Source organism: Drosophila simulans, chromosome 3R (genome assembly GCF_016746395.2).
Source record: "Drosophila simulans strain w501 chromosome 3R, Prin_Dsim_3.1, whole genome shotgun sequence".
NCBI classification, from domain to species: Eukaryota; Metazoa; Arthropoda; class Insecta; order Diptera; family Drosophilidae; genus Drosophila; species Drosophila simulans.
The window spans coordinates 22,258,497-22,281,617 of NC_052523.2; the positions used below are offsets into that span (position 1 = coordinate 22,258,497).

At 45.3% G+C, this 23,121-nt stretch overlaps 11 protein-coding genes across 15 annotated transcripts; 5 read left to right on the forward strand and 6 right to left on the reverse strand.

Annotated features, from left to right (window-relative positions):
* The first annotated feature begins 1,950 nt into the window (after positions 1–1,950).
* LOC6729708 (enhancer of split m8 protein) lies at positions 1,951–2,785 on the forward strand. Its single transcript, XM_002104978.3, has one exon. It carries the CDS (start codon positions 2,080–2,082, stop codon positions 2,617–2,619), a length of 540 nt encoding a protein of 179 aa, XP_002105014.1. The 5' UTR covers positions 1,951–2,079; the 3' UTR covers positions 2,620–2,785.
* Positions 2,786–3,378: 593 nt separating this feature from the next.
* On the forward strand, positions 3,379–11,004 carry LOC6729709 (protein groucho). 4 transcript variants are annotated; one of them, XM_016177566.3, is made up of 14 exons: positions 3,379–3,572; positions 4,667–5,052; positions 5,188–5,282; positions 5,995–6,058; positions 6,129–6,311; positions 6,738–6,770; positions 7,197–7,391; positions 7,457–7,555; positions 8,216–8,272; positions 8,414–8,590; positions 8,648–8,919; positions 9,145–9,818; positions 9,885–10,084; positions 10,146–11,004. In XM_016177566.3, exons 2-14 carry the CDS (start codon positions 5,017–5,019, stop codon positions 10,251–10,253), a joined length of 2,193 nt encoding a protein of 730 aa, XP_016036367.1. In that variant the 5' UTR covers positions 3,379–3,572; positions 4,667–5,016; the 3' UTR covers positions 10,254–11,004. The 4 variants fall into 4 exon arrangements, with proteins under 4 accessions (XP_016036367.1, XP_039151691.1, XP_016036368.1 ...); XM_016177565.3 differs by lacking the exon at positions 3,379–3,572 and adding an exon at positions 3,622–3,935; XM_039295757.2 differs by lacking the exon at positions 6,738–6,770.
* A 379-nt stretch (positions 11,005–11,383) lies between these two features.
* On the reverse strand, positions 11,384–14,015 carry LOC6729710 (exocyst complex component 8). The gene is made up of 6 exons (XM_016174660.3): positions 13,856–14,015; positions 13,640–13,795; positions 13,253–13,583; positions 12,426–13,198; positions 11,840–12,369; positions 11,384–11,783 (listed from the first exon to the last, which is right to left on the reverse strand). Exons 1-6 carry the CDS (start codon positions 13,956–13,958, stop codon positions 11,598–11,600), a joined length of 2,079 nt encoding a protein of 692 aa, XP_016036369.1. The 5' UTR covers positions 13,959–14,015; the 3' UTR covers positions 11,384–11,597.
* A 600-nt stretch (positions 14,016–14,615) lies between these two features.
* Positions 14,616–15,886, forward strand: LOC6729712 (charged multivesicular body protein 2a). Its single transcript, XM_002104982.4, has 2 exons — positions 14,616–15,054; positions 15,115–15,886. Exons 1-2 carry the CDS (start codon positions 14,742–14,744, stop codon positions 15,570–15,572), a joined length of 771 nt encoding a protein of 256 aa, XP_002105018.1. The 5' UTR covers positions 14,616–14,741; the 3' UTR covers positions 15,573–15,886.
* Positions 15,887–16,057: 171 nt separating this feature from the next.
* LOC6729713 (UMP-CMP kinase) lies at positions 16,058–17,408 on the reverse strand. The gene has a single exon (XM_002104983.4). It carries the CDS (start codon positions 17,158–17,160, stop codon positions 16,399–16,401), a length of 762 nt encoding a protein of 253 aa, XP_002105019.1. The 5' UTR covers positions 17,161–17,408; the 3' UTR covers positions 16,058–16,398.
* A 37-nt stretch (positions 17,409–17,445) lies between these two features.
* On the reverse strand, positions 17,446–18,348 carry LOC6729714 (DNA replication complex GINS protein SLD5). Its single transcript, XM_002104984.4, has 3 exons — positions 18,203–18,348; positions 17,690–18,143; positions 17,446–17,631 (listed from the first exon to the last, which is right to left on the reverse strand). The coding sequence occupies exons 1-3, from the start codon at positions 18,311–18,313 to the stop codon at positions 17,510–17,512; spliced, it is 687 nt and encodes a 228-aa protein (XP_002105020.1). The 5' UTR covers positions 18,314–18,348; the 3' UTR covers positions 17,446–17,509.
* A 116-nt stretch (positions 18,349–18,464) lies between these two features.
* LOC6729715 (pre-rRNA-processing protein TSR2 homolog) lies at positions 18,465–19,175 on the forward strand. The gene is made up of 2 exons (XM_002104985.4): positions 18,465–18,601; positions 18,666–19,175. The coding sequence occupies exons 1-2, from the start codon at positions 18,476–18,478 to the stop codon at positions 19,125–19,127; spliced, it is 588 nt and encodes a 195-aa protein (XP_002105021.1). The 5' UTR covers positions 18,465–18,475; the 3' UTR covers positions 19,128–19,175.
* On the reverse strand, positions 19,162–19,642 carry LOC123327015 (phosphatidylinositol N-acetylglucosaminyltransferase subunit P). The gene has a single exon (XM_044923425.1). It carries the CDS (start codon positions 19,640–19,642, stop codon positions 19,166–19,168), a length of 477 nt encoding a protein of 158 aa, XP_044779360.1. The 3' UTR covers positions 19,162–19,165.
* On the reverse strand, positions 19,162–20,076 carry LOC6729716. Its single transcript, XM_016174659.3, has 2 exons — positions 19,968–20,076; positions 19,162–19,908 (listed from the first exon to the last, which is right to left on the reverse strand). Exons 1-2 carry the CDS (start codon positions 20,000–20,002, stop codon positions 19,608–19,610), a joined length of 336 nt encoding a protein of 111 aa, XP_016036370.2. The 5' UTR covers positions 20,003–20,076; the 3' UTR covers positions 19,162–19,607.
* Positions 20,077–20,219: 143 nt separating this feature from the next.
* LOC6729717 (60S ribosomal protein L34) lies at positions 20,220–21,121 on the reverse strand. 2 transcript variants are annotated; one of them, XM_016174657.3, is made up of 3 exons: positions 21,037–21,121; positions 20,780–20,851; positions 20,220–20,718 (listed from the first exon to the last, which is right to left on the reverse strand). In XM_016174657.3, exons 2-3 carry the CDS (start codon positions 20,842–20,844, stop codon positions 20,295–20,297), a joined length of 489 nt encoding a protein of 162 aa, XP_016036371.1. In that variant the 5' UTR covers positions 20,845–20,851; positions 21,037–21,121; the 3' UTR covers positions 20,220–20,294. The 2 variants fall into 2 exon arrangements, with proteins under 2 accessions (XP_016036371.1, XP_016036372.1); XM_016174658.3 differs by having other exon boundaries at positions 20,780–20,854; positions 21,037–21,117.
* A 142-nt stretch (positions 21,122–21,263) lies between these two features.
* On the forward strand, positions 21,264–23,114 carry LOC6729718 (tRNA (adenine(58)-N(1))-methyltransferase catalytic subunit TRMT61A). Its single transcript, XM_002104988.4, has 3 exons — positions 21,264–21,552; positions 21,607–22,065; positions 22,752–23,114. Exons 1-3 carry the CDS (start codon positions 21,384–21,386, stop codon positions 23,075–23,077), a joined length of 954 nt encoding a protein of 317 aa, XP_002105024.1. The 5' UTR covers positions 21,264–21,383; the 3' UTR covers positions 23,078–23,114.
* The last annotated feature ends 7 nt before the right edge of the window (positions 23,115–23,121 follow it).

Sequence of the window (23,121 nt, forward strand, 5' to 3'; positions counted from 1 at the left end):
TTTAATGTTGGTATACATGAACTTTAAGGTCCAATTTAATAAAATCATCGTGTGCACTAGCTAATTTAGGACACGTGTAAAAGAATGGACTTCCCATAAATTATGTTCATTATCTTAAAGACCATCATTATCTTAAACGAGCTATATTAATAACAAGTTTCAATAACATTTAAACATAATAGCAAAACATGCAACACTAATGTGAACTTAGTTGTCAAGCATGCATTTAATAATAAAAGGGAAATTATTCCATATTTTTAATGGTCGTTATTTTACATTTCCACATTAATATTCTATTAGGGTAACTATTTTGTCAACAGACTACGAAATGAAAATATTTGACATCAATACAATAGCACAATGCAATACATTGTTATAAACCCCAAATGCCGCATTATAACTTTTCCACCCATAAAAGGCCAATAAGGATGGTCAAGAAAGATACATATGAGTTTCACGTCTAGATTACTTAATGTACAATATACCCTATTATATTTAATCCCTCTAAATTTGTCCATTTACAATTAATCAATTAAATTTCATAACCTATTGGGGGTTGCAATAGCATTAGGTAAAATCATAGGTAAGTATTCATTTCCAAATTCATACCACATTATTAACCTCTGACACCCAAATACTATAAGAAGTGAGAGCATCCCTCCCCATTACAATAATCAATGACGTTGTTTTACACCCATAAAATGTCAATATTAAGAACCCTCAAGATTTCTAAGGGAGATATACAAATCCATCTCAATTATTAAGTGAGGAAGTGTCATATCCTAGGCGGTTGCAAGGGAGGGACACAAATCCCATAGGTAAGCATCGAGGTCAAAGGTCGATTAGTTTCCTATTAGAAAGTTAACTCAAAAGTGCAATTATTCTACACAAGAATCCCATAACAAAAGCGCCTAATATTATTATTAAATATATTATTAAATAACTACAAAGATAACTTTTGTATCCTTTGTTAAAGTAATACAAGCAATAAAATAGTACTACCTATTAGAATAAGTCACACATTTAATAAACCATATTTACCATATTTACCGGTGAAAAATTACTAATTACCAATTAGGGGGTTGCAGGGAGTCAAGTATGTGCATCCCATAGGTAGGCATTCCGGCACAAGGCCCACCTCACCTCACCCTGGACATTGAGTACTCAACCTCAGCCACGAGTGTGGCACGCGGGGCACACTTTCTGCGCCCGTTTGACCCACGTCCCCCTGCCAACCACCCAAAAACCCGAGATCAGACAGCCCAAACGATGGAACGATCGAACAACCAAGGCGACCCGGCACGAAGCCAATATGCCACATCCACTAATTGTGTCCAATAAACACTCGTCGACGGGGCACTGTGGGAACGGAAAGAGGAGATCTCAGAGTTCGCAGTTCGGAGGTCGGAGCAGGAGTAGGGGCTTATACAATCATCGTCTGCTGGCATTGATGAAACAATAAGCGAGTAGATGGCACGGCAGGATAACAATGCCAGAGCGGCCCACGCACAAGCAGATCGGATCCCCTGCCCCTGCTCATCATCATGCTTCGATCCCATGTACCCATATATGAACGTTCCCATTCCAAACACGACAGGATGAGGCAGTGAAGTATGCATTAAGGATAATAACACCGGCCCAGAAAGCAATGCGAGCAGCCAAAAACAGCGACAGCTGCAAAAATGTGCCCTGATCCTTAAACTCGAAAAAAATGAGAAGCGGAGCGGAGCGAAGCATGTGGCCAAAAGGGAAAACAAACGAGAAAAAATTGTGTGAGAAACTTACTTTCAGCTCGGTTCCCACGCCACGAGCCACAAGGATTGTCCTCCGTCCTACGAAGTTGCAGCTGTTCCTTGTGAAAGAGACGGCAACACCGGCGTTCAGCCGTGCGAGCGAAAGAGAGGGCAGGAAAGGTGCGTATCAGAGGGTGGATTTCAGGGACCAGGGAGCGGTATAAAAGGACGGGACCTCGCAGAGCAGAATATCACTCACGATTACGCCGTCGAGCAGGCAACAACAAGCCGAAAACAAAATTTTTCAAAAATTTTTAAAACTACGTAACATACTACCAAAACAAAAATGGAATACACCACCAAGACCCAGATCTACCAGAAGGTGAAGAAGCCAATGCTGGAGCGCCAGCGACGTGCCCGCATGAACAAGTGCCTGGACAACCTGAAAACACTTGTCGCCGAGCTGCGAGGTGATGATGGCATCCTGCGTATGGACAAGGCCGAGATGCTCGAGTCAGCGGTTATCTTCATGCGCCAGCAAAAGACACCAAAGAAGGTGGCTCAGGAAGAGCGATCCCTCCCCCTGGACAGCTTCAAGAATGGCTACATGAATGCCGTCAACGAGGTGTCACGTGTCATGGCCTCCACACCTGGCATGAGCGTCGACCTGGGCAAATCGGTGATGACTCACCTGGGACGCGTCTACAAGAACTTGCAGCAGTTCCACGAAGCACAGTCCGCCACCGACTTCCTCCAGAACTCGATGGACTGCTCCTCAATGGACAAGGCTCCGCTCAGCCCCGCCTCCTCCGGATATCACAGCGACTGCGACAGCCCCGCCCCCTCACCACAGCCCATGCAGCAGCCCTTGTGGCGCCCCTGGTAAAAACAAGGGGTTAAGTGGCAGGAAGGTAAAGGTGGAGTGGCAATGGGAATGGAAGAACCAACCAACAACGCATCTGTGATAGCCCAACTGTGATGGCAACAAAATAGCAAAATTAAAAAAGCAATTAGCAAAACAATTAAAACAAATATAAACCAATTTAAACGAATATCAAAACAATTTAATTTATTGGGTTGTTGGGAGGGGGAAGTATTTACAGAGCCCTAGTTGGTGGCAATTGGAATCCTTATACCAATTAGGAAATATCAATTAATATAATTCTACTCTTGCAATAGAAATTAATATTGGCAATGACCGAAATGAAATCCATTTTAATTTACTAAAAATAATAATTTTAATATATTTCATTTAAATAAAAATATAGTTTTTTAAAACTATCACTGAAAATTTGAAGTTTTCAGAATTAGAAAATCAGATTAAATAATAATACACCAAATAGTTATTTATTTATTTATTTGAAAAAGCGCGCCAACTACACTTAGAGAGCATGTACAGTACTAGGTAACGTAGTTTTTGCGGAACTTTTTTTTATTTTTTATTCAAGATCATGGCTAAAAACGACCGCTAGAACTGAAACTATTTAATTATTTGTTCTGCAACCGAAGTGTTTGTAAATAAATTATTTTATATGTATAAGTTCATTAACATTAGGCTTATTATTTCGCAGAGTGTAACTAGTTCGATTACACGTGCAGCGCAGACACTTCCCAACACTGGCGCATGCAACACTGCGCCGCCTAAGCGAGTGGCCCGCGATGGGAGCCCCTCGATACATCGATAGGCGATAGCCCAAATTGCATACCTGAGACCGACGCGGTCTGTGTGTCGCGGATAAGAAAATAGGAAATTATAAATAGAAACGGGCCGTGCCGATGCCCCAAAAGCCACCCAGTTGCCAGCTGCCCCAATCGGCGAGGATACCAAGTGCTACCGAGGTGAAAAACAGCGTGCCGAAATTGTTGCAAAAATATTTGAGGCGAGAACGCCATTTACAAGCCGCGTTTGTACAGCGAGTGCGCGTGTAGTAGAGCCGGAGAGAGAGCCGCTGCGTGTGTGTGTGCCTGTGAGAGAGCGAGAGAGCGCCGCCGCCAAAGCTGCCCAACACATACACGAATGTCAGACACTTCGCGGTCGGTCGGCAGAAACAGGCAATTTTATACGGGCGAAAAGTTACAAAAAATAATTTACCCACTTTTCGGTGGCGAAAACGAAGAAACTGTAAAAAATGGACCAGAGATTTAAGTGCAAAACATAGAAACATCTTGCGATAAAGCGTGCTAATCCGGGGCATAAAACTGGTACTGCCATTATCTCGCTTTTTTAATTGCTTTTGTTTATTTTTTGTATAGGACACAGTATAATTTTTCTTTTGCGCTGCGCGCGTGTGAGTGAGTGTGTGTGTGTGATTTGGCCACTCGCTGGTTTCTATGTATGTGCCCGTATCGCCGAACAGAGTTGCCGCCTCCAGGGCAAATCATAAAAAATATATTGGCTGTACAATTGAAAAATATTGAAAAGGGCCAATCAAGTGAATTATATGCGGATACGCTGAAAAATAGCAAACAATAAACATCAAAGAAAAGTGCGAACTGTGTTTCTGCTGCTCTGCGCGATTCAAACGGCATGGCAACCCTGTTTAATTGCAGTCTGTCTGTATATGTTCGCATGTTGTTTGTGCGGAGTGTGCTGCCTTTACGAAAGAAAAGTGTTTTATTTTCATTGGATTAATCCCGCCCCGCTTAACTGCACAATCGGATTAGTGCGTCCAGCGGCCCCCGAAAATCGAACAATGATTTTGCGTAACAATTTCATGGGCCACATGCAACTGTGCGCTTGATTTTTCGGCGGTAAACACTCACACTCGTACCCTCGCTCCCGTTTCCTGCGCCAGTGTGCGTGTGTCTCGCTGGCTTCGCGGGCCTGTGTGTGTGCGTGTATGTACGTGCGTGCGAACGTATCGAAAAAAATGGTGCAAAAATATGAAAAAGCATAACTAAGCAAATATGTTGTTGTAAAATTCCATTCGCAGGATATGTAAAATGCGAAGTAGCCCGGACATGGAGAGCCACTAAGTGCCGGTTCCGTTTGCGGGAATACCAATAAAGCGGATCAACTGCCATCGAAAAATATTATAAAAAAAAAAAAAACAGAAGAAAAAGAATAGCTAAGAAAAAACAAGTACCATAAAACGCTGGCAAGCAGATCTTAGTCCACATTTTGCGAGGAGTTTCTGTGCAGGAGTGGAGTGCTCAGGGATAACCGGAAGGAAGGAAGCGGCGTGCGTAGCAGGAGGAGCAGCAGGACTTCCGCTCCGGCAAATCGGTGTCCACCTCGGAACTATCGCTCTTGATCTAGCCGGCAACATACCAGCCTAACAACATGTATCCCTCACCGGTGCGCCACCCCGCCGCCGGGGTAAGTTCACCCGCCAGCGGGTCCCACCTCTGACCCCCGAATCCGTGCTAATTGTGTTTATGTCTCTCTCCCCCACGCCGCGCCATGTGCCGCCCACGCACGTAACACCAACCACCTCTATTCACGTCCAAATAGGGACCACCACCTCAGGGTCCAATCAAGTTCACCATCGCCGACACACTGGAACGCATCAAGGAGGAGTTCAACTTCCTGCAGGCGCAGTACCACAGGCAAGTATCCGATGGAATACTCTAAACACACGTCAATGTTTACACATGTAAACATTACTCGAATCATATTTACAAGGGATATACAAGGCTTATCAAATTGCAAATACTAGGCAAATTATAGTAAAGATTTGCAAGGAAATATTTGCCTTCATAATGACATTCTCTGCAAATGTCAACTTTGTAATTGATATTTAAAGAAAAAACGACCAAAAAAAATTAAATATTGCCACTATTGTTATTGTTATTATTTTACTAGCCATGTTATGATCAGTAGTACGCAACAGATAAAAGTAAAATTCTTCACACTTTCAAATAATCAAATGGCATAGTTTTCATGGTTTAAGCAATAGGCATTTATAGAGATTAGTCCCCAGAATCAAGTTGAGGTTAAACCTATTAAAAGCCTCTACAATAACATGCCCCAAAGAAATCACATTTTAAGCCTTCGCCTTAGCCGCCATCGTACGGAAGTGTGCGAGTGTGAGTGTGGATGCTGCGTCTGCGTTTTGCGAAAAGTAAAACAAAAAGCTGAGCAAACCGGTTTGGCGCGCCATATGCGCCGCTGTCATAGGATTAACCTGCGCCGCCCCAGCCGCAACTCAATGCTCCATGCTCCATGCTCCACAATCGCCGCTTCCTTGCGTTCTCGAAATCAGTTCGCTTCCGTCGCCCAACTAATTTGCCCGTTGATCACTTTTCCTGTGAATTCCAGCATCAAATTGGAGTGCGAGAAGCTGTCGAACGAGAAGACGGAGATGCAGCGCCATTATGTTATGGTAAGTCGTCATGATCCGCAAATTATCGAGATCCCTTAGCTAATGCCACGGCTTGCCCTCCAACTTTCAGTACTACGAGATGTCCTATGGCCTTAACGTGGAGATGCACAAGCAGACGGAGATCGCCAAGCGGCTGAACACACTGATCAACCAGCTACTTCCATTCCTTCAGGCCGACCACCAGCAGCAAGTGCTGCAGGCGGTGGAGCGGGCGAAGCAGGTGACCATGCAGGAGCTCAACCTGATCATTGGGGTAAGTCGATCGAGGACGGATGATGGATTCCGCGGCAGCAGCAATACGGTTTCAGTCATTCTCAGATAGACACGAATAGGGGCATGGCCGATTGGAAACGCGGTTACCACAATGGAAAGGGAAAGAAATCTAAACCGTATTTAGTTTGCAGGGTACTTTGTAATGCAGTCTTTCAAAGAATAACAAACATCTTGAAAATTGTATACAAAAATAAGCAATCTAACGTATTGGTACATATGATACTTGGGGGCTTATCGAAGGCATAATTAATGTGAAGATCACTCCTAAAAGTGGCAGCCGTTTAGTGGGAACTTCGTTTCGGTTTAGTTCGTTCCTTGGGCCGCATTTGATTTGAGTTTGTTTTTCTACTTCCTAATTTGTTATGATTTCGCATTCGACCAATCCAATCCAAACAACGTTGTGCAGCATCAGCAGCAACATGGAATTCAGCAACTTTTAGTAAGTTTGTTTCGTTGCAAGTTAATTTCTTATTGTTTGTTTACTGTTGCCGTCTGCCGCTGCATCCGCCGAATGTGCCACTGCCACAACTACAACAACTGCTCCAGTGCCTCACTACCTCCTCTTCCTTCTCTGATTGTCAACGTTTATATTATTTGAATAACGCTTCAAATGCCGCCAATTGTTGTTGCTGTTTTTATTAACCCCAGATGGTCTTTGCTTATGAATCAAACGATAAATAAATAATATTTTGATACAAAATAAAAATAAGGCAAATACCATTTAGTGTTAATGTCGTTGTCGTGTTTACACACATATGTACACACATTTCAATGCTTTCATTTTCCCACTAAGCACGATGTTCATTATTCCGAAAGCCAACAACGCGCACGCCCGATTTCATACGATCTCATGGTTCCATTGCAGCAACAGATCCACGCCCAGCAGGTGCCAGGCGGACCACCTCAGCCGATGGGCGCACTGAATCCGTTTGGCGCCCTGGGCGCCACCATGGGCCTGCCACACGGACCGCAAGGTCTGCTGAACAAACCGCCCGAACACCACAGGCCGGACATCAAGCCGACGGGTCTGGAGGGGCCAGCAGCCGCCGAGGAGCGATTGGTGAGTACCACGCCCTAGATCATAATTCTGCATATTTCGAGCTCATTTTCATGCTGATCTTGCAGCGCAATTCGGTTTCGCCGGCCGATCGTGAGAAGTACCGCACACGCTCGCCGCTGGACATCGAGAACGACTCGAAGCGTCGAAAAGATGAGAAACTGCAAGTGAGTATCGAGCTTTTTTCGGTGTTAGCATTATACACTGGTAGTATCATAGATCATCGCGTTGATGGTGATTGCCATAACCGATTATTGTCATCTCATCTGAGCTGTTGCTGTCTCTCAACTCACCAGAAACTCAATTCCGTAGTTTACCCATTGTTGTTGTCTAATTCTGCTAACACTCTACCCCAAAATCATGCTAAACAAAACCAAAATTGCTAATTTATAAGAGACAAAACAAAAACATCACGATCTAATGGTGCCTGTTCCGGTTTTCAATTTCTAGTAGTTGGTTTAAGGTGAAAAGCTAACCATCTTTTTAGTAAGAAGATGCCTTATAATGATTTACTTTATTTTCGATTTTAAATTTCAATAATAGCGTGGAATATGTATCAACTATATACATTTTCTATGCTATTAACTGGTTTTATTTCTTTGATTTTATTGGCTTACTTAAAGAAGGAAACACTAATCGTAACTTCATGGTTTGTTTGAGTTTTTAAATTGTTAACCATGTAAAATGATGTGAAAACCAGAACAGGGCCTAAAATTTAGCTACTAACTATTTCTATTGTGGTTGTTGTTATTGCTGTTGTTCGTTGTGGGTTTTTGTATGAATTTTGATTTATATTGTTTTTGTGTTTTTTTCAAAATTATTTCCAGGAGGATGAAGGCGAGAAAAGCGATCAAGATTTAGTCGTAGATGTTGCAAATGAAATGGTGAGTTGAGTGTCGGCCCAGATTCAATGCAACCACTCCCAAATTTCCCAAAAAAAAAAAAAAGAAACAAAACCACACCTTTGCTATTACATTTATCATCAAATGTGAAAACAAAACTTAATGCGTACATGTGCCTTGCAGGAATCCCACTCACCGCGTCCCAACGGCGAGCACGTGTCAATGGAGGTGCGCGATCGGGAAAGCTTGAATGGCGAGCGCCTGGAGAAGCCAAGCAGTAGTGGCATCAAGCAGGAACGGCCGCCCTCACGCTCCGGCTCCAGTTCTTCACGTTCCACACCCAGCCTCAAGACAAAAGATGTGAGCCAAATGTCAAACCCAGAAAGTGTTGGAACTAATTGAATCTCGTTCATTTAGATGGAAAAGCCGGGTACACCGGGCGCCAAGGCACGCACACCGACACCGAACGCCGCTGCTCCGGCGCCAGGTGTTAATCCTAAACAAATGATGCCGCAGGGACCACCGCCAGCCGGATATCCGGGTGCACCGTATCAGAGGCCGGCCGATCCCTACCAGCGTCCACCGTCAGATCCAGCCTATGGACGACCGCCACCAATGCCGTACGATCCGCACGCCCATGTGCGAACCAATGGCATTCCACATCCCTCGGCCCTAACGGGTGGAAAGCCGTAAGTCATTTATGTCAATTTACGGTCCGAAAAGTAGACTATAGGAATTTTGTCGTGCATTGTTATTAATTATTTAAAGCAATTCAATGCAACTGATGCAAATGCATAGTAGTCTATTGGAGATGATAATATTGTATATTATTGCTTTTCCCCTAACGTTGAACGTCACTATCGATCACTATTAAATGGTTACATTAATTAATAAACACATTTTACCCGTTGCAGTGCATACTCTTTCCATATGAACGGCGAGGGTAGTCTACAACCGGTGCCGTTCCCGCCGGACGCGTTGGTGGGCGTTGGAATTCCGCGGCACGCCCGGCAGATCAATACGCTGTCGCATGGAGAGGTCGTCTGTGCGGTAACCATCTCCAATCCCACAAAGTACGTGTACACGGGCGGCAAGGGCTGCGTCAAGGTATGGGACATCTCGCAACCGGGCAACAAGAATCCAGTCAGCCAGCTGGATTGTCTGCAGCGCGACAACTACATCCGCTCGGTGAAGCTGCTGCCCGACGGCCGTACGCTGATCGTGGGCGGTGAGGCGTCCAACCTGTCCATCTGGGATCTGGCCAGTCCGACGCCTCGCATAAAGGCGGAACTAACATCGGCGGCGCCCGCCTGCTACGCTCTGGCCATTAGCCCTGACTCGAAGGTGTGCTTCTCGTGCTGCAGCGACGGCAACATCGCCGTGTGGGACCTGCACAACGAGATCCTGGTGCGCCAGTTCCAGGGCCATACCGACGGCGCCTCATGCATCGACATCAGTCCGGATGGCTCCAGGCTGTGGACGGGCGGCTTAGACAACACGGTGCGCTCCTGGGATCTGCGCGAGGGTCGCCAGCTGCAACAGCACGACTTTAGCTCTCAAATATTCTCGCTCGGCTACTGTCCCACAGGTATGATGACGACTTCCTTACGAGATAAAATCATCAAAAAATAACATAATTTGTATTATCCATTAGGCGACTGGCTGGCTGTGGGTATGGAGAACTCGCATGTGGAGGTGCTGCACGCATCGAAACCGGACAAGTATCAACTGCATCTGCACGAGAGCTGCGTTCTGTCGCTGCGCTTTGCCGCCTGCGGCAAATGGTTCGTTTCCACCGGCAAAGACAACCTGCTTAACGCATGGCGAACACCCTACGGTGCCAGCATATTCCAGGTAAGCACACATACTCATCATATTAAGGGAAATCCTCATTAAAATGATGGACATTTTTCAGTCGAAGGAAACATCATCCGTACTTAGCTGCGACATATCAACTGACGACAAATACATTGTGACGGGTTCGGGCGATAAGAAGGCTACTGTCTACGAAGTTATTTATTAAATCCACAAAACCATGCAGTTTTTTCATTTTGTAATAAGCTCGTATAGTTTTTATTACAACAAAAAGCGATTAACTACAACAAACAACATGTTCGAAATCATGCAAATAACAACAACAAAAACAACAACAGCAGCGGCATCGGCAGTAAAACGAAAAAAAAAGAAAAGAAAAGCGGCAGTAGCAACGCATCAAAAAGCGAAGCAAAAATGAAAATTCTATAATATATATACAAAAAAGGAAAACTAAATTTTAATCGTAATTGTAGCTACTAAGCCTAATCTAAGTCCAATAAATAAAAACAAACCAACAAGTTGAACACACACAAATTGCAAGTAAACAAGAATTCAAGTAAAATGAGAACCAGAGCGAAATAAAATGATAATGCATGCGAGCAACAGAAACGAGTATGTTGTAAAATTAACAAAATGAAACCGGAAACAGAAACAGAAAAAGTCGGCGATACCTACCTACGTTCATCTTAACATAAAAACAAATAGGAGGATAAGTGGAATAGTCATTGCAATTGCAGGAGCGTTGAGATTATGATTACCAGCTGAGCAAAAGGAGTTAAATACAAATACGATGCGAGTGCTTTTAGTTTGTTTTATGTGAGCGTAAGTTTTTGTAATTTAGCTGACAAGTCAGACAGCGAATGCAACAACAAATGTAATTTTAAGTTGTCAGTTTCCTTACCTCCCAACGCCCCTCCAAACACACACCACACACAAACACCCACACACGAAAAACACAAGACACATTTGCATAAAAGAAGGTATATATATATATATATATAATTATAAATGAATATACTTAGTAAGCATTTTAGTTAAGAGTTTTACATTATAAATTAAACACGGAAACCACTTTCGAAACACTCACTCGCATTGGGGGTCAGTAGTTAGAAGCTCGAGCAGTCGGCTTGCTTGTATGTAATTTGAGAAAATGTGTAATGAGTAAATCGAGGAATTAATTGTGTGAATCAAACTCAACTCTTCAGAACCAAGTGTAAAATCCTATATTTTGAGCAGCTAAAACCAACACAGAGAGAGCCGCATCAACAACCGAAACCGAAAAGTAGAACACAGCTAAATTGTTTAGTGTTTAGAGTATATATGAAAAAACAGAAAACGAATCGATTTATATATATTTACAATTATATATATAATGCGAGCGGCGAAATTGTAATAAGCAAGAGATAGAGTGCAGCACACGCTTCGATTTTTAATTTTACAAATATTATTATTATTGTGGTTATATATGTATATAATTATATTATAAATAATTGAAGCAAAACGAAAAAATAAAAAATTATATGTAATCGAAAGTAAATCCCACGGCCTGCATCTAAAACACGTCGGTGGTGTAGACGCTGCGCTGGCGCGGCACTGGAGCACCCTGCTGGCGGGACATTTTCGTGTGCAACTCGCGCAATCCCTCGCACTGGCGTCCAGAAATCTGTCGGAACTTGTCGATGGCGATGGGCAGCAGGTTGTCCACCAGAAAAATCTTGTTCTTCATCACAAAGTTGGGCTGCAAAATGGCATGCTTGAAGAGATCGGTTTCATTTAAGCTGCTGTCTAACTTACATCCACGGCCATGTCGCTGGGCGGTTTCAACGTATGCTGGGCAATGAACAGCTCTTTGAGAAGCAGTTCCAGGCTCTGCAGCAGGGTTTCGCACTTGGCCAGACAGCCGCAGTACTCGGTGAGCTGCAGGAAGTGTCTGATAAAAACCACTGTCGACTGGGTGAGATTAATCCACGTGTCGCCCGTCGCCTGGGCTCGCACATCGATACCCAAGACATCGAGCTCCAAAAGCAGACGCTTCAGATTCGATTTGGTCTGCAAATTGTACGGCTGCCAGCTCTCCTCAGTGCGACCCACGGAGTCCAGCAGTCGCTCCTTGGATTCCTCTATAAGCGACTCGAGTGTAGTGCGCAAAAGACCTTCCAAATGATAACTGATGTCCAGCCCGATCTCTGTGAGCTTCGTCGAGGGCTTGCGCACTCGCTCCACACATTTGGCCACTGACTCCAGGGAGGTTCCCTTGGTCAGGTAATGCTTAATCAGTTGGCTGGCAAAATATTGCAGCTCCGCATTGCACCAAACCACGAGCGCTGCAAGAATTAGATAGTAGTAATACTTAAATGTAGAATTAATGAATGACGCTTACCGCTAACGCACGCCGGTTGCTTCTCAAAGGCGGTGAGGAAATCACATGCCACCTGCGTCAGGTCACAGAAGAAGAGTTCCGATATATCCGCATTATTTCTGCGCGCCTCCCGTTGCGCCACCCGCAAACTGACGGCGCAGACCTTCAGCAGAGTGGCACTCGCCTGCCGATAGCGACCCATCTCTACAAGAATCTTCAGGGGCCGTTTGGCGGCTCTCAGAGCAATCTGCAGATTCCGATTGTGACTGTTGGACAACTCCTTGAGCAGCACATTGATCAGCTTGAGCTCCTGCTGCTTAACCTTGGTTTCAATGGCATCCGCTAGTGGCAACTTCTTCCGGTTCTCGTTCCGCAAGAACTCCTGGGTTCGCTTTATCAGCTCCTGGGCATCCTCGAAATGTCGCTGGGCTACCAGGGTCTGAATCTCTTCACTGGCCGTGCTTAGCCACTCGGGCGTCTCATCCTCCAGGGATTTGGGCTCTCCGGGACTCTGGGGTGTGGTTTCCTTTTCCGGCGTCGTAGCTTTTGACTGCTGTTTCGCCCGAGTTGGAGGCTGTGGCGCCTGGCCCTTTTTTGGTTTCTTTTGCTGGTCGAAGCGAAAGGCCTCTTCGAGCTTCTCAATCCACTCCGTCTTCCCAGCAGCCGTGATGCTTTGGTAGATCTTGGAACCATCTGGAGTGATGATATTAATGGCATTCTTAACGCCATCCAAGTCCTTAATGTTTATCACGGCTATCTTCTTGGGGTCGTACTCGGTGAGGAAATCCAAGCGCCTGGAAAAGATTACTATTAGTTTTTGCTATATGCTTTAGTATAGGAAACCCTACTTATCATGCTTCACTTTGCAGACAATCAGTACATCGTTGAAGAGGAAAAAGAAGACCCTCTGGATGGGTCGGTAATCATTGCTATCCAACTCAATTAGAGCTCCCTCGTTGAGGAAAGTCTTGCCCTCCAGATTGCCATTGAAGCCCTGGACCATTTCCTTGACCGCCCGCGTGGCATGACTATTCTCCAGATCCTCCGTCGCCGTAGTGCTCTCCGCCTCCAAACTCTCTGCCTTCAGGTGACTGGAAGTCTTGCCATCCGTCATGGTGGCCAGAATATTGCGCTGCTCAATCAGAATGTGCGACAGTTGATACATTTCCGACTCGAGATCTGCGATGGGAACATATTAACATAAATGTATATTGATATTGGGGGGCGTAAAGTACGTGATATCTCCTTGGCCGTCTGTATAAACTCCATATAGTTCTTTTTGCATGTTTGCTTGAGCGTTGCGGCCGTCGTTTCGTTGTAGGCCTCGATTTCCTTTTTTCGCTGCTGCAAATCGCTGCCACCCACACATTCTCGTGTCAGGTCCTTGGTATCTGGTAACGATGTACTTATTAGTAGACTGATTAGTGCTAAATAGACATAGGAATAGTTACATTTCTCAACGCTAAAATTAAAATCGTCGAACTCCTTCATGATTCTGATTGGAATGTAAACTGCAGCTGACGCAGAGCCATTCACAACGAACCGCTGCATCATGAGGTGTCGATTGTAAGGTTGCAGATGCTGTAGAAAATGCCATGTTTTCACTACAGTTTTCACTGAAATTATATTTGTCATTTCATTTATTTCACGCTTAATGACATACAAATTTTTGTGATTTCAACATTAACAATAATAAGAGTACAGGCCAAAAATTAAACCTTATCTACTTGAATATTAATATTAACATGGATAAAAAACTGATTGTGGAAAAATTTTAAGTAAATGACAAAAACCCCGCCATTGGAAATGATATAAATCTATAAATCTAGAACATTTTTATTTAGTATTAAGTAATAGGAGACAACTTTAATTAATATCAAACCTATAAAAAGTTTACTTCGAACTCAACGGATACGTCAAAGATCTGTTTGAGATCAACAAATTTATTCGCATTTACATTTCGGATTTTCACTATGATTAGGTGTTGAAGCCATGAAAACTTTTTTTCGAACTGAACTTTGAAATATAAACGAAAACGTCGAAGATCTGTTAAAAATCAAGAAGACATATGTTTATACTATTCATTGCTAAGTGTAATAAATTAAAATTTATTTTCCACCTGTTGCTAACTCACTAAGTTGAAGTGTGAACAGCTCTTACAAAGTGCACCGGCAAGGCTTCTTCTTCCCACTAGCACTATTCGCATGCAAGCGCCAACACGCCTTGGCCACCTTAAAATCGCGCACACCCTTCGCTTATTGTTTTGGTTGATGAGTAATCTTTAGGAAACTCCGTCATTCTTCGTAATTAAATCTTGCAGTTAAGATATCCTTAAACATGGACTGGCTATTCGGCAAGAAGATCAGCCCCGATGAGATGCTGCGCAAGAATCAGCGGGCGCTGAACAAAGCGATGCGAGATCTGGACCGCGAGCGGATGAAAATGGAGCAGCAGGAGAAGAAGATCATCGCGGATATCAAGAAGATGGCCAAGGAGGGCCAAATGGATGCCGTGAAGATCATGGCCAAGGATCTGGTGCGCACGCGCCGGTATGCCAAGAAGTTCATGCTGATGAAGGCAAACATCCAGGCGGTGTCCCTCAAAATCCAGACGCTCAAGTCGCAGAACACAATGGCACAGGCCATGAAAGGTAAACATTGGCAGTGTAGCTGATTCACCCGCTTATCAAGCAATTATGCTTACCTTTCAGGTGTCACGAAGGCCATGCAGAACATGAACCGCCAGCTGAATCTCCCGCAAATCCAGAAGATCCTGCAGGACTTCGAGAAACAGTCGGAAATGATGGACATGAAGGAGGAGATGATCAACGATGCCATCGATGACGCCATGGAGGACGAGGGCGATGAGGAGGAGACGGATGCTGTTGTGTCCCAGGTGCTGGACGAACTGGGTCTGCAATTGGGCGAACAGCTGGGAGACCTTCCTTCTGCCTCCGGTTCCCTTTCCATAGCCGGCGGCGCTGGCGCTCAGAAAGCACAGGCTGTGGCCGCTGGTGGCGTTGGCGGCGGTGGAGCCGCCGGCGGAGGTGGACTTGGTGGAGGCGGCGCTGGTGGTCCGGGAGCTCCCGGTGGTAGTGGTGCCTCATCGCCCATGTCCGATGCCGATGCGGATCTTCAGGCGCGCCTGGATAAGCTGCGCAAGGATTGAACCGCTCCTAAGAAGCACTGCCTGTCCACTTTATGTAAGAGCCACCACCCGTTTGTATCTCCCAGAAGCGAATGTTGTATTAAAGAGAATGCTTGTGATTTTCGTTCCCTGCGTGTTTGAAAAATCGATGAGTAATTACCATTTACAAGCTATAATGGGAAGAGCTAGGTAGTTCTGCAATCGCACAGCCTGGCTACAATAAATTCGCAATACTTGTTACTTTAGAGCTATGCATTATTCGGTATTTTAAAAGAGTTGTACATTTCATGCCTGTCTTCAATAAAATAAGAAAAAGGAATTTCCAAATCATTAAATCATATGTATATATATATGTATATAGATGTATTCAGCTTTAACTATAAATGCAAAATTGTGTTTATCTGGATAAAAAGAAGTACTTTTTCAATTTAGTACTATTAGGTACTATATAAATATGTAAAACACCTAAAAAATGAACATAGCACTTGTATAAATAAGAAAACTTGTTTTAAATGTCATAATGTGAACAGGTGATTTCATTTATTGTTTATTGCTCTTCAACGTTCCTAAATTTAAAATAGTTTTCAATCCATTTGCTTTTTAGATAACATATAATTCCAGAATAACTTTTGCCCATAGCTCCATTTTCTACTTGATATTAAGAAGTGTGTGTGTACCTCGCTTTCCTTGATTAGGTATACTATACTTCATGTGTATCTTGTATCTTATCGGGTTGAAGAAAAAGTACCTTATGCATTACTATTAACAAGCGTATATATTTTTTGGGAGGGTACAAATGAAAGGTAAGGATAGCACTACACACATAACCGGAACATGAACAGGAAAACTAAAAGCCGCTGGCCACCAATATCTTTTCCACCTCCCCGAACACCTCTTCCGCATCCGGACTGGCATCGATCCGCTTCACCTGGCCGGCGCCCTCGAAGAACTTGATGATGGGCAGCGAGTCGTTGTTGTAGGTCGAGATGCGCTTCTTCAGGCTCTCCAGGTTGTCGTCCGTCCGGCCGGAGCCGCTCTGGCCGCGGCCCAGACACCGTTTGACGCACACATCCTCGCCGCAGTCGAAGAAGAGGACAAACTGGAAGTCCACCTTCTCGGACATCTGGCGGTTCCAACCGTCCAGATTATCCTGATTGCGGGGGAAGCCGTCGATGAGAAACCGCGACTTTCCCGACGCCTTCATGGCGTTCTCCAGCAGCGAACACGTGACCTCGACGGGCACAATTTTGCCATTGCGAATGTAGTCCTCGATGAGGTTACCGAATTCGGAGCCCTCCCGCGACCGCTCCTCGCGCAGGAGATCGCCGGCCGAGAGATGGGTGAATTGGAAGCGATCCACGATCCTGGAGCACTGGGTGCCCTTACCGGCCCCGGGACCGCCCAAAACAAAGACAACCTTTGGCTTCTCCACGCTCATGATTCCGATATTGTGTTGTGGGGCTGCGGAGGTGGTGGTGATGAACCTTTTGCTGGCCTTGGAATGTCGCAATTGCTGCTGCGTCAGCGCTGATGGTGCGAGACCGACTCCTGGTGAACCGCAATCGTTGGCTACTGCTCTCAACGTCGTTCGTGCCAAAGCCCGCCACATTGACGACTGAACTGGAGGCAAATTGAATGCGTGGTTTGTGTGTATGGAGTGCCGCCTGCAGTACACCTCACCACTGTTTTCCACTGGAAACGTAACACCCTGTGACGTCACGCACAAGCGCAGCTGTTCGCGGGCGTGCGTTGGGCAACACTGGCGCCGGCTTTAGCGGGAAGCGAACCAATTTGAATGGCATTTTATGCAGTTTACTTCCGGTTAGATATTAAATAAAATTTTAATATTTTTGTAAAACCATATTGACGACTGAAATAAACATACGCTTAAACATGCAGCTTTGCAGAGTTTGATTTTTATTTTTTTATTATTATGTATATTACCTGCTAAATAAGTCTTAAATTAGCTGCGCTTGGTTGTTTTGTATCAAGTCGGCTACTAGTTGGTAGGGAATAATATGCTGGGAGCCGGCCGCCATGTCCACCTCCTCATCATCAACGCCCACGATCACAGCGGGCACTGGAAAGCAAAACAAAAGCTAAACGGTTTTCTTAATTAGATGACAAAATGTTATTACCCGCCACATTTGCCTTAAGAAAGACATGGCTCATCAGATTGGGCGTCACAATCCTCTGCTCCGCCTCTCCTCTCTGCTGGTTGGGCATGTACTGGGTGGCTACTTTGTGAAAGTACTCATCCACATTACTGGCAAACTCCTGGGCGAACTTAGTCTCCTCGGGAGACAGACGTTTGTCATCCGGCTCACGGCTCTCCTCCTGGTTGAGGATGTGCTGCGTGAAGGTTTCGATCTTCTGCAGGCGGCAACGCATATAACTGGCCATTATGTAGCGCACCCTCTCCAGTTCCATGGAGTGCACCACCGCTCGGAAATCGTTCTTGTCCAGATCGCGCATCTGCTCCTCCATGTGGGCCACCTGGGAGACCATCAGCTCCAGCATATCCGTCTGGCTGGGCAGGATCTCCGGCGCACACATTTCATTTATCCACGCGGTTTCTATGATTTCCAGGACCTAGCGATATCAGAATGTGATTATTTGCGTATTAAAGAGCTCCTTTCGATTAAACTTACCTTCTGAGCTGTAATCTGTTCCATATCGTCATCATCATCATCCTCCAGTCCGGCGCCATCGCTGACATCGATTTCTAGCTGGGTTTCGGGCACGTCTTCTACATCTGACATGGTTTTATTTATTTGTTTATTTTGCAGATTTTGGCGCAAATTATGGGAATCGTTGGGAATGTCACTCCAGTACTACTGTTGACGTTTTTCATCACTGTTTCATTTGTATTTCTTCCGTGTGAATGGCACGTCTAATCGTTATCGATATCACAAAAGCATGCGATGGCAGCCGCACAACAAACTGAATTCCAAAAGAATTTTCGAGTGATTGTAGAGAAGATCTTCAATCACTGGCAGGATCTCCGGCTGGCGGTGGAGCATGGCATGGGCGGACGCAATGGCCAACAGGTTGTTGCTCGTATACCCTGAAACCGTCTCCTTTTCTAACCTTATCCGAATGTCTGTTTTCTAGGTGGCCATAGAAATCATGGACTACACCTACCAGTACTGCGTGTCGAATGAAAATATCACACAGGGCGAACTGGTGGAGGTTTTGGAGGAGCTGATGGACCAGGAGTTTAACACACTCTGCGACGACGACTCCATTCCGGAGATCTGCCGGAATCTGCTGCGCTACAAGTTGATGGCCCAGCAGAACCAGTATCCGCAAATAGAGGCTGAATTGAGTAAACTTCCTGCTGGCAAGGAGTGGCTGCGTCCGGATGTTAAGATCACCTACACACCTATCGATGGGGACTCCTCATCCGATGAGGACATGGACGACAGCGACGAGGAGGACGATGATGAAATGGGCCAGGGCGACGACGAAACTCCGAGCGGCAGTGGTCGGATGACGCGATCACAGGCACGAAAGCAGCAGGCTGAGGCGTTTGTGGAACCGGAAGACGGCTGGACCACCGTGCGAAGAAAGTGAATTTCGTGGGGCTGATTAAAAAGAAACCTGCTAGTTTTTTAGTTATAATACGCTGTATTTACTTCCTGGAGGTCCAGAAAACGCAGTGGTGCAATAGGTGCACGTGTCACAGGTTGGTGGAAAGTCCTGCACAGGTTGCAGTTCACTGGAGAGGCCTTCTTTGATGTGGAATCCTGGCTGAGCTTGCCTTTTTGCAACTGCGACCAGGAGGTGAACTCTGTCCCTTTGGGCAGTGCCAGCTTGGGATCCACCACCGATGCAATGGAATCAACATCCACTGTCATCGAGAGATTTATGGCAGGGTAGATGAGGAAGGCAAAGAACCAGGCGAAGACCAGCACCAGAAAGGGCACAAATACGGCGAAATACTTGTCCGGCAGATACGAGTGCAGGCCAAACTCCACTGGCAGCAGGGCCCAAGTCACGTAGATGAGGAAGAGGACCGTGAACAGCATATAGAAGGCGAAACCATAGACCGCCCTATGCGGAGTCGGAGCCGGAGTGTGTTCCGGCATCGTCGTTGCTCTCGGGGATTAGTTTATCTTCCTTGGAGTCTCCGAACTGGTTGATGGTGTCCTGTAACAGAAGCAGGCACTCGAAGAAGGAGGTGATGGCAGTGCGCAGGCTCTTCACTTGATCCGCCTGGAAATGCACAACCAGGACATCGTTCTCCAGGCTCAAAGTTTTTTTCACAAAATTCCGGCGCGGCTCCTGGTCGACACTGACGACTTTGTAGGCGATCTCGGCCAATCTTGGCGTCTCAAACGGCACTCTTATTATGCTGATGAAGCGAATATTACTACATTTATGTTTATTTCTTTGTTAAATGGTTAAACTTACGATTCATTTGGTTTATTTGCAATTTGGGACATCATAAAAGTTTTAACCAATCTGAAATGCTCACATGTCAATGGAGAAAGTGAATGGCAATTTGTGAAGAAGAAGCATTCACCGGTTGTTTATCTCGCGAACAGCTGATTAAGGAATTCAAATGTTTAAAAATGAACACTCTTAATAATCACACTTGTTATAAATTAAGCGCTTAAGTTTTTGAAATTAATAATATAAACTGTTAATTAAAACGTTAAGTTCTTCAATTTGTGGTTTCTTTATTACAAAAAAAGGTGTCCAATATCATTGCTCCAAAAAAATCCGTCTGGTAAGTGGTTACTTCTTGGACTTGACGACTCCTTTAGGAGCGCCCTTGGGAGCGGGCTTCTTGCCGGCGACCTTGGCACCTGGCTTTCCGGCTGTCTTTCCCGCGGGCTTCTTGGCGGCAGCCTTCACCGGCTTCTTCTCCACAACCTTCTTGACGGGCTTGACCAAAGCCTCGCGCTGGCTCTTCAGAGCCTTGACGATCTTCTGCTCCTCGATGAGGAAAGCGCGGACGATTCTCTCCCGCAGGCAGCTGTGGCACAGAACACCTCCGTAGGTCCTGGAGACGGTCTTCAAACGCTTGGACATCCTGGGACGCTCGCTGGGCCGGGAGGGGGTGATCCCGTGGAGCTTCTCCTTGCACTGACCACAGCGTGGCACAGTGGGGTTCTTCTTCACGTACTGGTACACCAGACGGCCTCCGGGAGTGCGCACACTGTAAACAAATGGAAAATCCTTAGTAATCGTGGATATACAGCATATCCCCTGCTACTCACATGCGCCTCTTGTTGGAGCGGGTGTTGTACGACAGACGTCGTCTCAGAGTCAAGCGTTGGACCATTTTAAAGCTTCTGAATCCAAATGACCACCCGGAATAAACACCATTTCCAAGGAATTCATGGAAAATAATACAGAACAAAGACGAAACATCAGAAGTGCGTTGCCACTACATGGTAGCATAGTTTTGCATTGCAACTAACGCCACTAAAGCGCTTTTTGCAATCAAAATAATCATTACAATTAAAACACAAACCTCTCCGGAAATCAAAAGAAGGAAGAAGAGAAGCTAGAGCTGGAAGAGAAATCGATGATATTATTTGCTATCGATAATTTCAAAACATTTATCTTGAACACATTTAACTGGCACAATATATATTAATTAGTACCAAATTCAGTTGTTTATTCGTTTTAGTAAACTTTTTAGTATGTAAACTTCCAAAAAGTACAAATATGCATTATTGGAGTTTGTGCAGCCCTGACCCGCCACTTTAGTTAAATTTATCGATAGCCTGTTGATTACCAAACTTCCATCTCTATTGCTTAAACACGCGGCTATTTTGTAAATAAAAAGAGTCTTCTTTCGGTTTTTAACCAAAAAACATGAGTTTTCTGAAACCCAAGACCCACATAGAAAAGGGCGATGTGGTCATCCTTTACTTGAGTGTCAGTTCCATGCATGCCATCGAAGCGGTCCCCGAAATAGTGAACAAAAAGGGCGAAACAATACCGCATATTTTTCAGACCAATTATGGATCGCTAAAAGTTGAAAGTAAGTTAAAGTTATAGATTTAACGGATTCTGCTTATCCCAATTCCTATTCCAGATATCATCGGCGTGGAGTATGGTAGTAAAGTGGAGCTTTCCAAGGGGTGGGCCCATGTCCTTCAGCCGACGCCGGAACTCTGGACTCAAACACTGCCCCACCGCACGCAGATTATTTACACGCCGGATATTAGTATGATTATCCACCAGCTGGAGGTCCGACCCGGTTCCGTGGTGGTTGAGTCGGGCACGGGATCGGGATCTCTATCGCACTACTTTCTAAGAGCACTGAAACCCACTGGCCACCTGCACACCTTCGATTTCCACGAAGCTCGAGCGGATCAGGCACGCGACGAGTTCCGGCGACATGGTATCGCTGACTTCGTCACCGTCTATCACCGGGACGTTTGCAATCTGGGCTTTGGCGCGGAACTGGACGGAAAGGCCGATGCGGTCTTCTTGGATCTGCCCGCGCCCGATCTCGCTGTGCCGCACGCCTTCAAGGCGTTGAAGCTGTCCGGTGAGTGGCCAACATCGCGTTGACAACTAGTTGTCAGCGCCCTTTTGCGGGCAATCCGGCAATCAGGCGGATATGTTGGGTTAACTGGGATGACCAGGTACATTCACATACATGCATTAAGTCGTCGAAATGTGTACACTAAATTGTACCTAGGATACAACTTTATTTAGACAGCTTAGGGTAGCTTAAGTTTTAGTTATAGTAAAATAACTTAACTAAAACTGACTTCCATTTTAAAACAAAAAAAAGGGCTTAAGTGTACCTAATTGAATAAGAGGTACCATACTGCTTTCTATATTGCAACACTGTCGGTCGGTCAGTCAGTTATCCATCCAAAGAGCCAAAGATCCAGTCAGCTAGTCAGTCCGGCTGCCATTTCACCGTGTTTGACATTGAATGAGCCCGCTTTTGACACTTGATGCGGCCAAGGCAGGCTGACCGGGCGAGTTTGTCATTAGGCGGATGGGAGCTTCCAACGTACAGCAGGCTTGCACCAAACCTTGGGTGCTACTGTATTGGAGGCACAAACAAAATGTGAGGCATATCCAATACCAAATAGTTAGGGAAAGCTTGCCCACCAATATATTTAAATCTTATTAAAGCTATAATATAGTAATTATATTTGAGGTCGAGCAGAAAAGGCACCAAAAATGTATAACCGGATTTCCCATTCTCTTTCTTTCCAGGAGGTCGTTTTTGTTCGTTTTCGCCCTGCATTGAGCAGTCGCAGCGCTGCATCCAAGAGCTAACCAAGCTGGGCTTCAACGAGATTGTTTCCTTGGAGGTGCTGCAACAGGAGAACGTGGTGAAGACGCGCACGCTGCCCGTCATCGATCTTGAGTTCCTTAAATTGCCCAAAACCGATGAGACGACGACGGCAACAAATGCCTTGGAGAGCAAGACGCCAAAGGAGGTGAAGAAGTACCTGACCTCCAGTAATCCCCAAACCCTGCCCGGTCACACGGGCTTCCTCACCTTCGCCACTTTGCCACCAAATATACCCAAGGCCTGATGAATAAACTTGAATTTACTTTTATTTGACCCACGAACCACGAG

What these genes read in the sequence shown, in the direction of transcription:
- LOC6729714 (XM_002104984.4), bottom strand. Translation starts at nt 18,313, where the DNA reads ATGTCAGATGTAGAAGACGTGCCCGAAACCCAGCTAGAAATCGATGTC. An exon ending in AACAGATTACAGCTCAGAAG is followed by an intron (nt 18,144 to 18,202) that starts GTAAGTTTAATC and finishes TGATATCGCTAG; the next exon opens with GTCCTGGAAATCATAGAAAC. An exon ending in TCTTAAGGCAAATGTGGCGG is followed by an intron (nt 17,632 to 17,689) that starts GTAATAACATTT and finishes TTTGCTTTCCAG; the next exon opens with TGCCCGCTGTGATCGTGGGC.
- LOC6729713 (XM_002104983.4), bottom strand. Translation starts at nt 17,160, where the DNA reads ATGTGGCGGGCTTTGGCACGAACGACGTTGAGAGCAGTAGCCAACGAT.
- LOC6729710 (XM_016174660.3), bottom strand. Translation starts at nt 13,958, where the DNA reads ATGATGCAGCGGTTCGTTGTGAATGGCTCTGCGTCAGCTGCAGTTTAC. An exon ending in TGCAAAGTGAAGCATGATAA is followed by an intron (nt 13,199 to 13,252) that starts GTAGGGTTTCCT and finishes AATCTTTTCCAG; the next exon opens with GCGCTTGGATTTCCTCACCG. An exon ending in CCAGCGACATGGCCGTGGAT is followed by an intron (nt 11,784 to 11,839) that starts GTAAGTTAGACA and finishes GCCATTTTGCAG; the next exon opens with CCCAACTTTGTGATGAAGAA.
- LOC6729718 (XM_002104988.4), top strand. Translation starts at nt 21,384, where the DNA reads ATGAGTTTTCTGAAACCCAAGACCCACATAGAAAAGGGCGATGTGGTC. An exon ending in TGGATCGCTAAAAGTTGAAA is followed by an intron (nt 21,553 to 21,606) that starts GTAAGTTAAAGT and finishes TTCCTATTCCAG; the next exon opens with ATATCATCGGCGTGGAGTAT. An exon ending in CAAGGCGTTGAAGCTGTCCG is followed by an intron (nt 22,066 to 22,751) that starts GTGAGTGGCCAA and finishes CTTTCTTTCCAG; the next exon opens with GAGGTCGTTTTTGTTCGTTT.
- LOC6729708 (XM_002104978.3), top strand. Translation starts at nt 2,080, where the DNA reads ATGGAATACACCACCAAGACCCAGATCTACCAGAAGGTGAAGAAGCCA.
- LOC6729712 (XM_002104982.4), top strand. Translation starts at nt 14,742, where the DNA reads ATGGACTGGCTATTCGGCAAGAAGATCAGCCCCGATGAGATGCTGCGC. An exon ending in AATGGCACAGGCCATGAAAG is followed by an intron (nt 15,055 to 15,114) that starts GTAAACATTGGC and finishes CTTACCTTTCAG; the next exon opens with GTGTCACGAAGGCCATGCAG.
- LOC6729717 (XM_016174657.3), bottom strand. Translation starts at nt 20,844, where the DNA reads ATGGTCCAACGCTTGACTCTGAGACGACGTCTGTCGTACAACACCCGC. An exon ending in CGCTCCAACAAGAGGCGCAT is followed by an intron (nt 20,719 to 20,779) that starts GTGAGTAGCAGG and finishes ATTTGTTTACAG; the next exon opens with TGTGCGCACTCCCGGAGGCC.
- LOC6729709 (XM_016177566.3), top strand. Translation starts at nt 5,017, where the DNA reads ATGTATCCCTCACCGGTGCGCCACCCCGCCGCCGGG. An exon ending in AGCTCAACCTGATCATTGGG is followed by an intron (nt 6,312 to 6,737) that starts GTAAGTCGATCG and finishes AACGTTGTGCAG; the next exon opens with CATCAGCAGCAACATGGAAT. An exon ending in ACGGTGCCAGCATATTCCAG is followed by an intron (nt 10,085 to 10,145) that starts GTAAGCACACAT and finishes GACATTTTTCAG; the next exon opens with TCGAAGGAAACATCATCCGT.
- LOC123327015 (XM_044923425.1), bottom strand. Translation starts at nt 19,642, where the DNA reads ATGCCGGAACACACTCCGGCTCCGACTCCGCATAGGGCGGTCTATGGT.
- LOC6729716 (XM_016174659.3), bottom strand. Translation starts at nt 20,002, where the DNA reads ATGATGTCCCAAATTGCAAATAAACCAAATGAATC. An exon ending in GCAAATAAACCAAATGAATC is followed by an intron (nt 19,909 to 19,967) that starts GTAAGTTTAACC and finishes TCGCTTCATCAG; the next exon opens with CATAATAAGAGTGCCGTTTG.
- LOC6729715 (XM_002104985.4), top strand. Translation starts at nt 18,476, where the DNA reads ATGGCAGCCGCACAACAAACTGAATTCCAAAAGAATTTTCGAGTGATT. An exon ending in GCGGACGCAATGGCCAACAG is followed by an intron (nt 18,602 to 18,665) that starts GTTGTTGCTCGT and finishes TCTGTTTTCTAG; the next exon opens with GTGGCCATAGAAATCATGGA.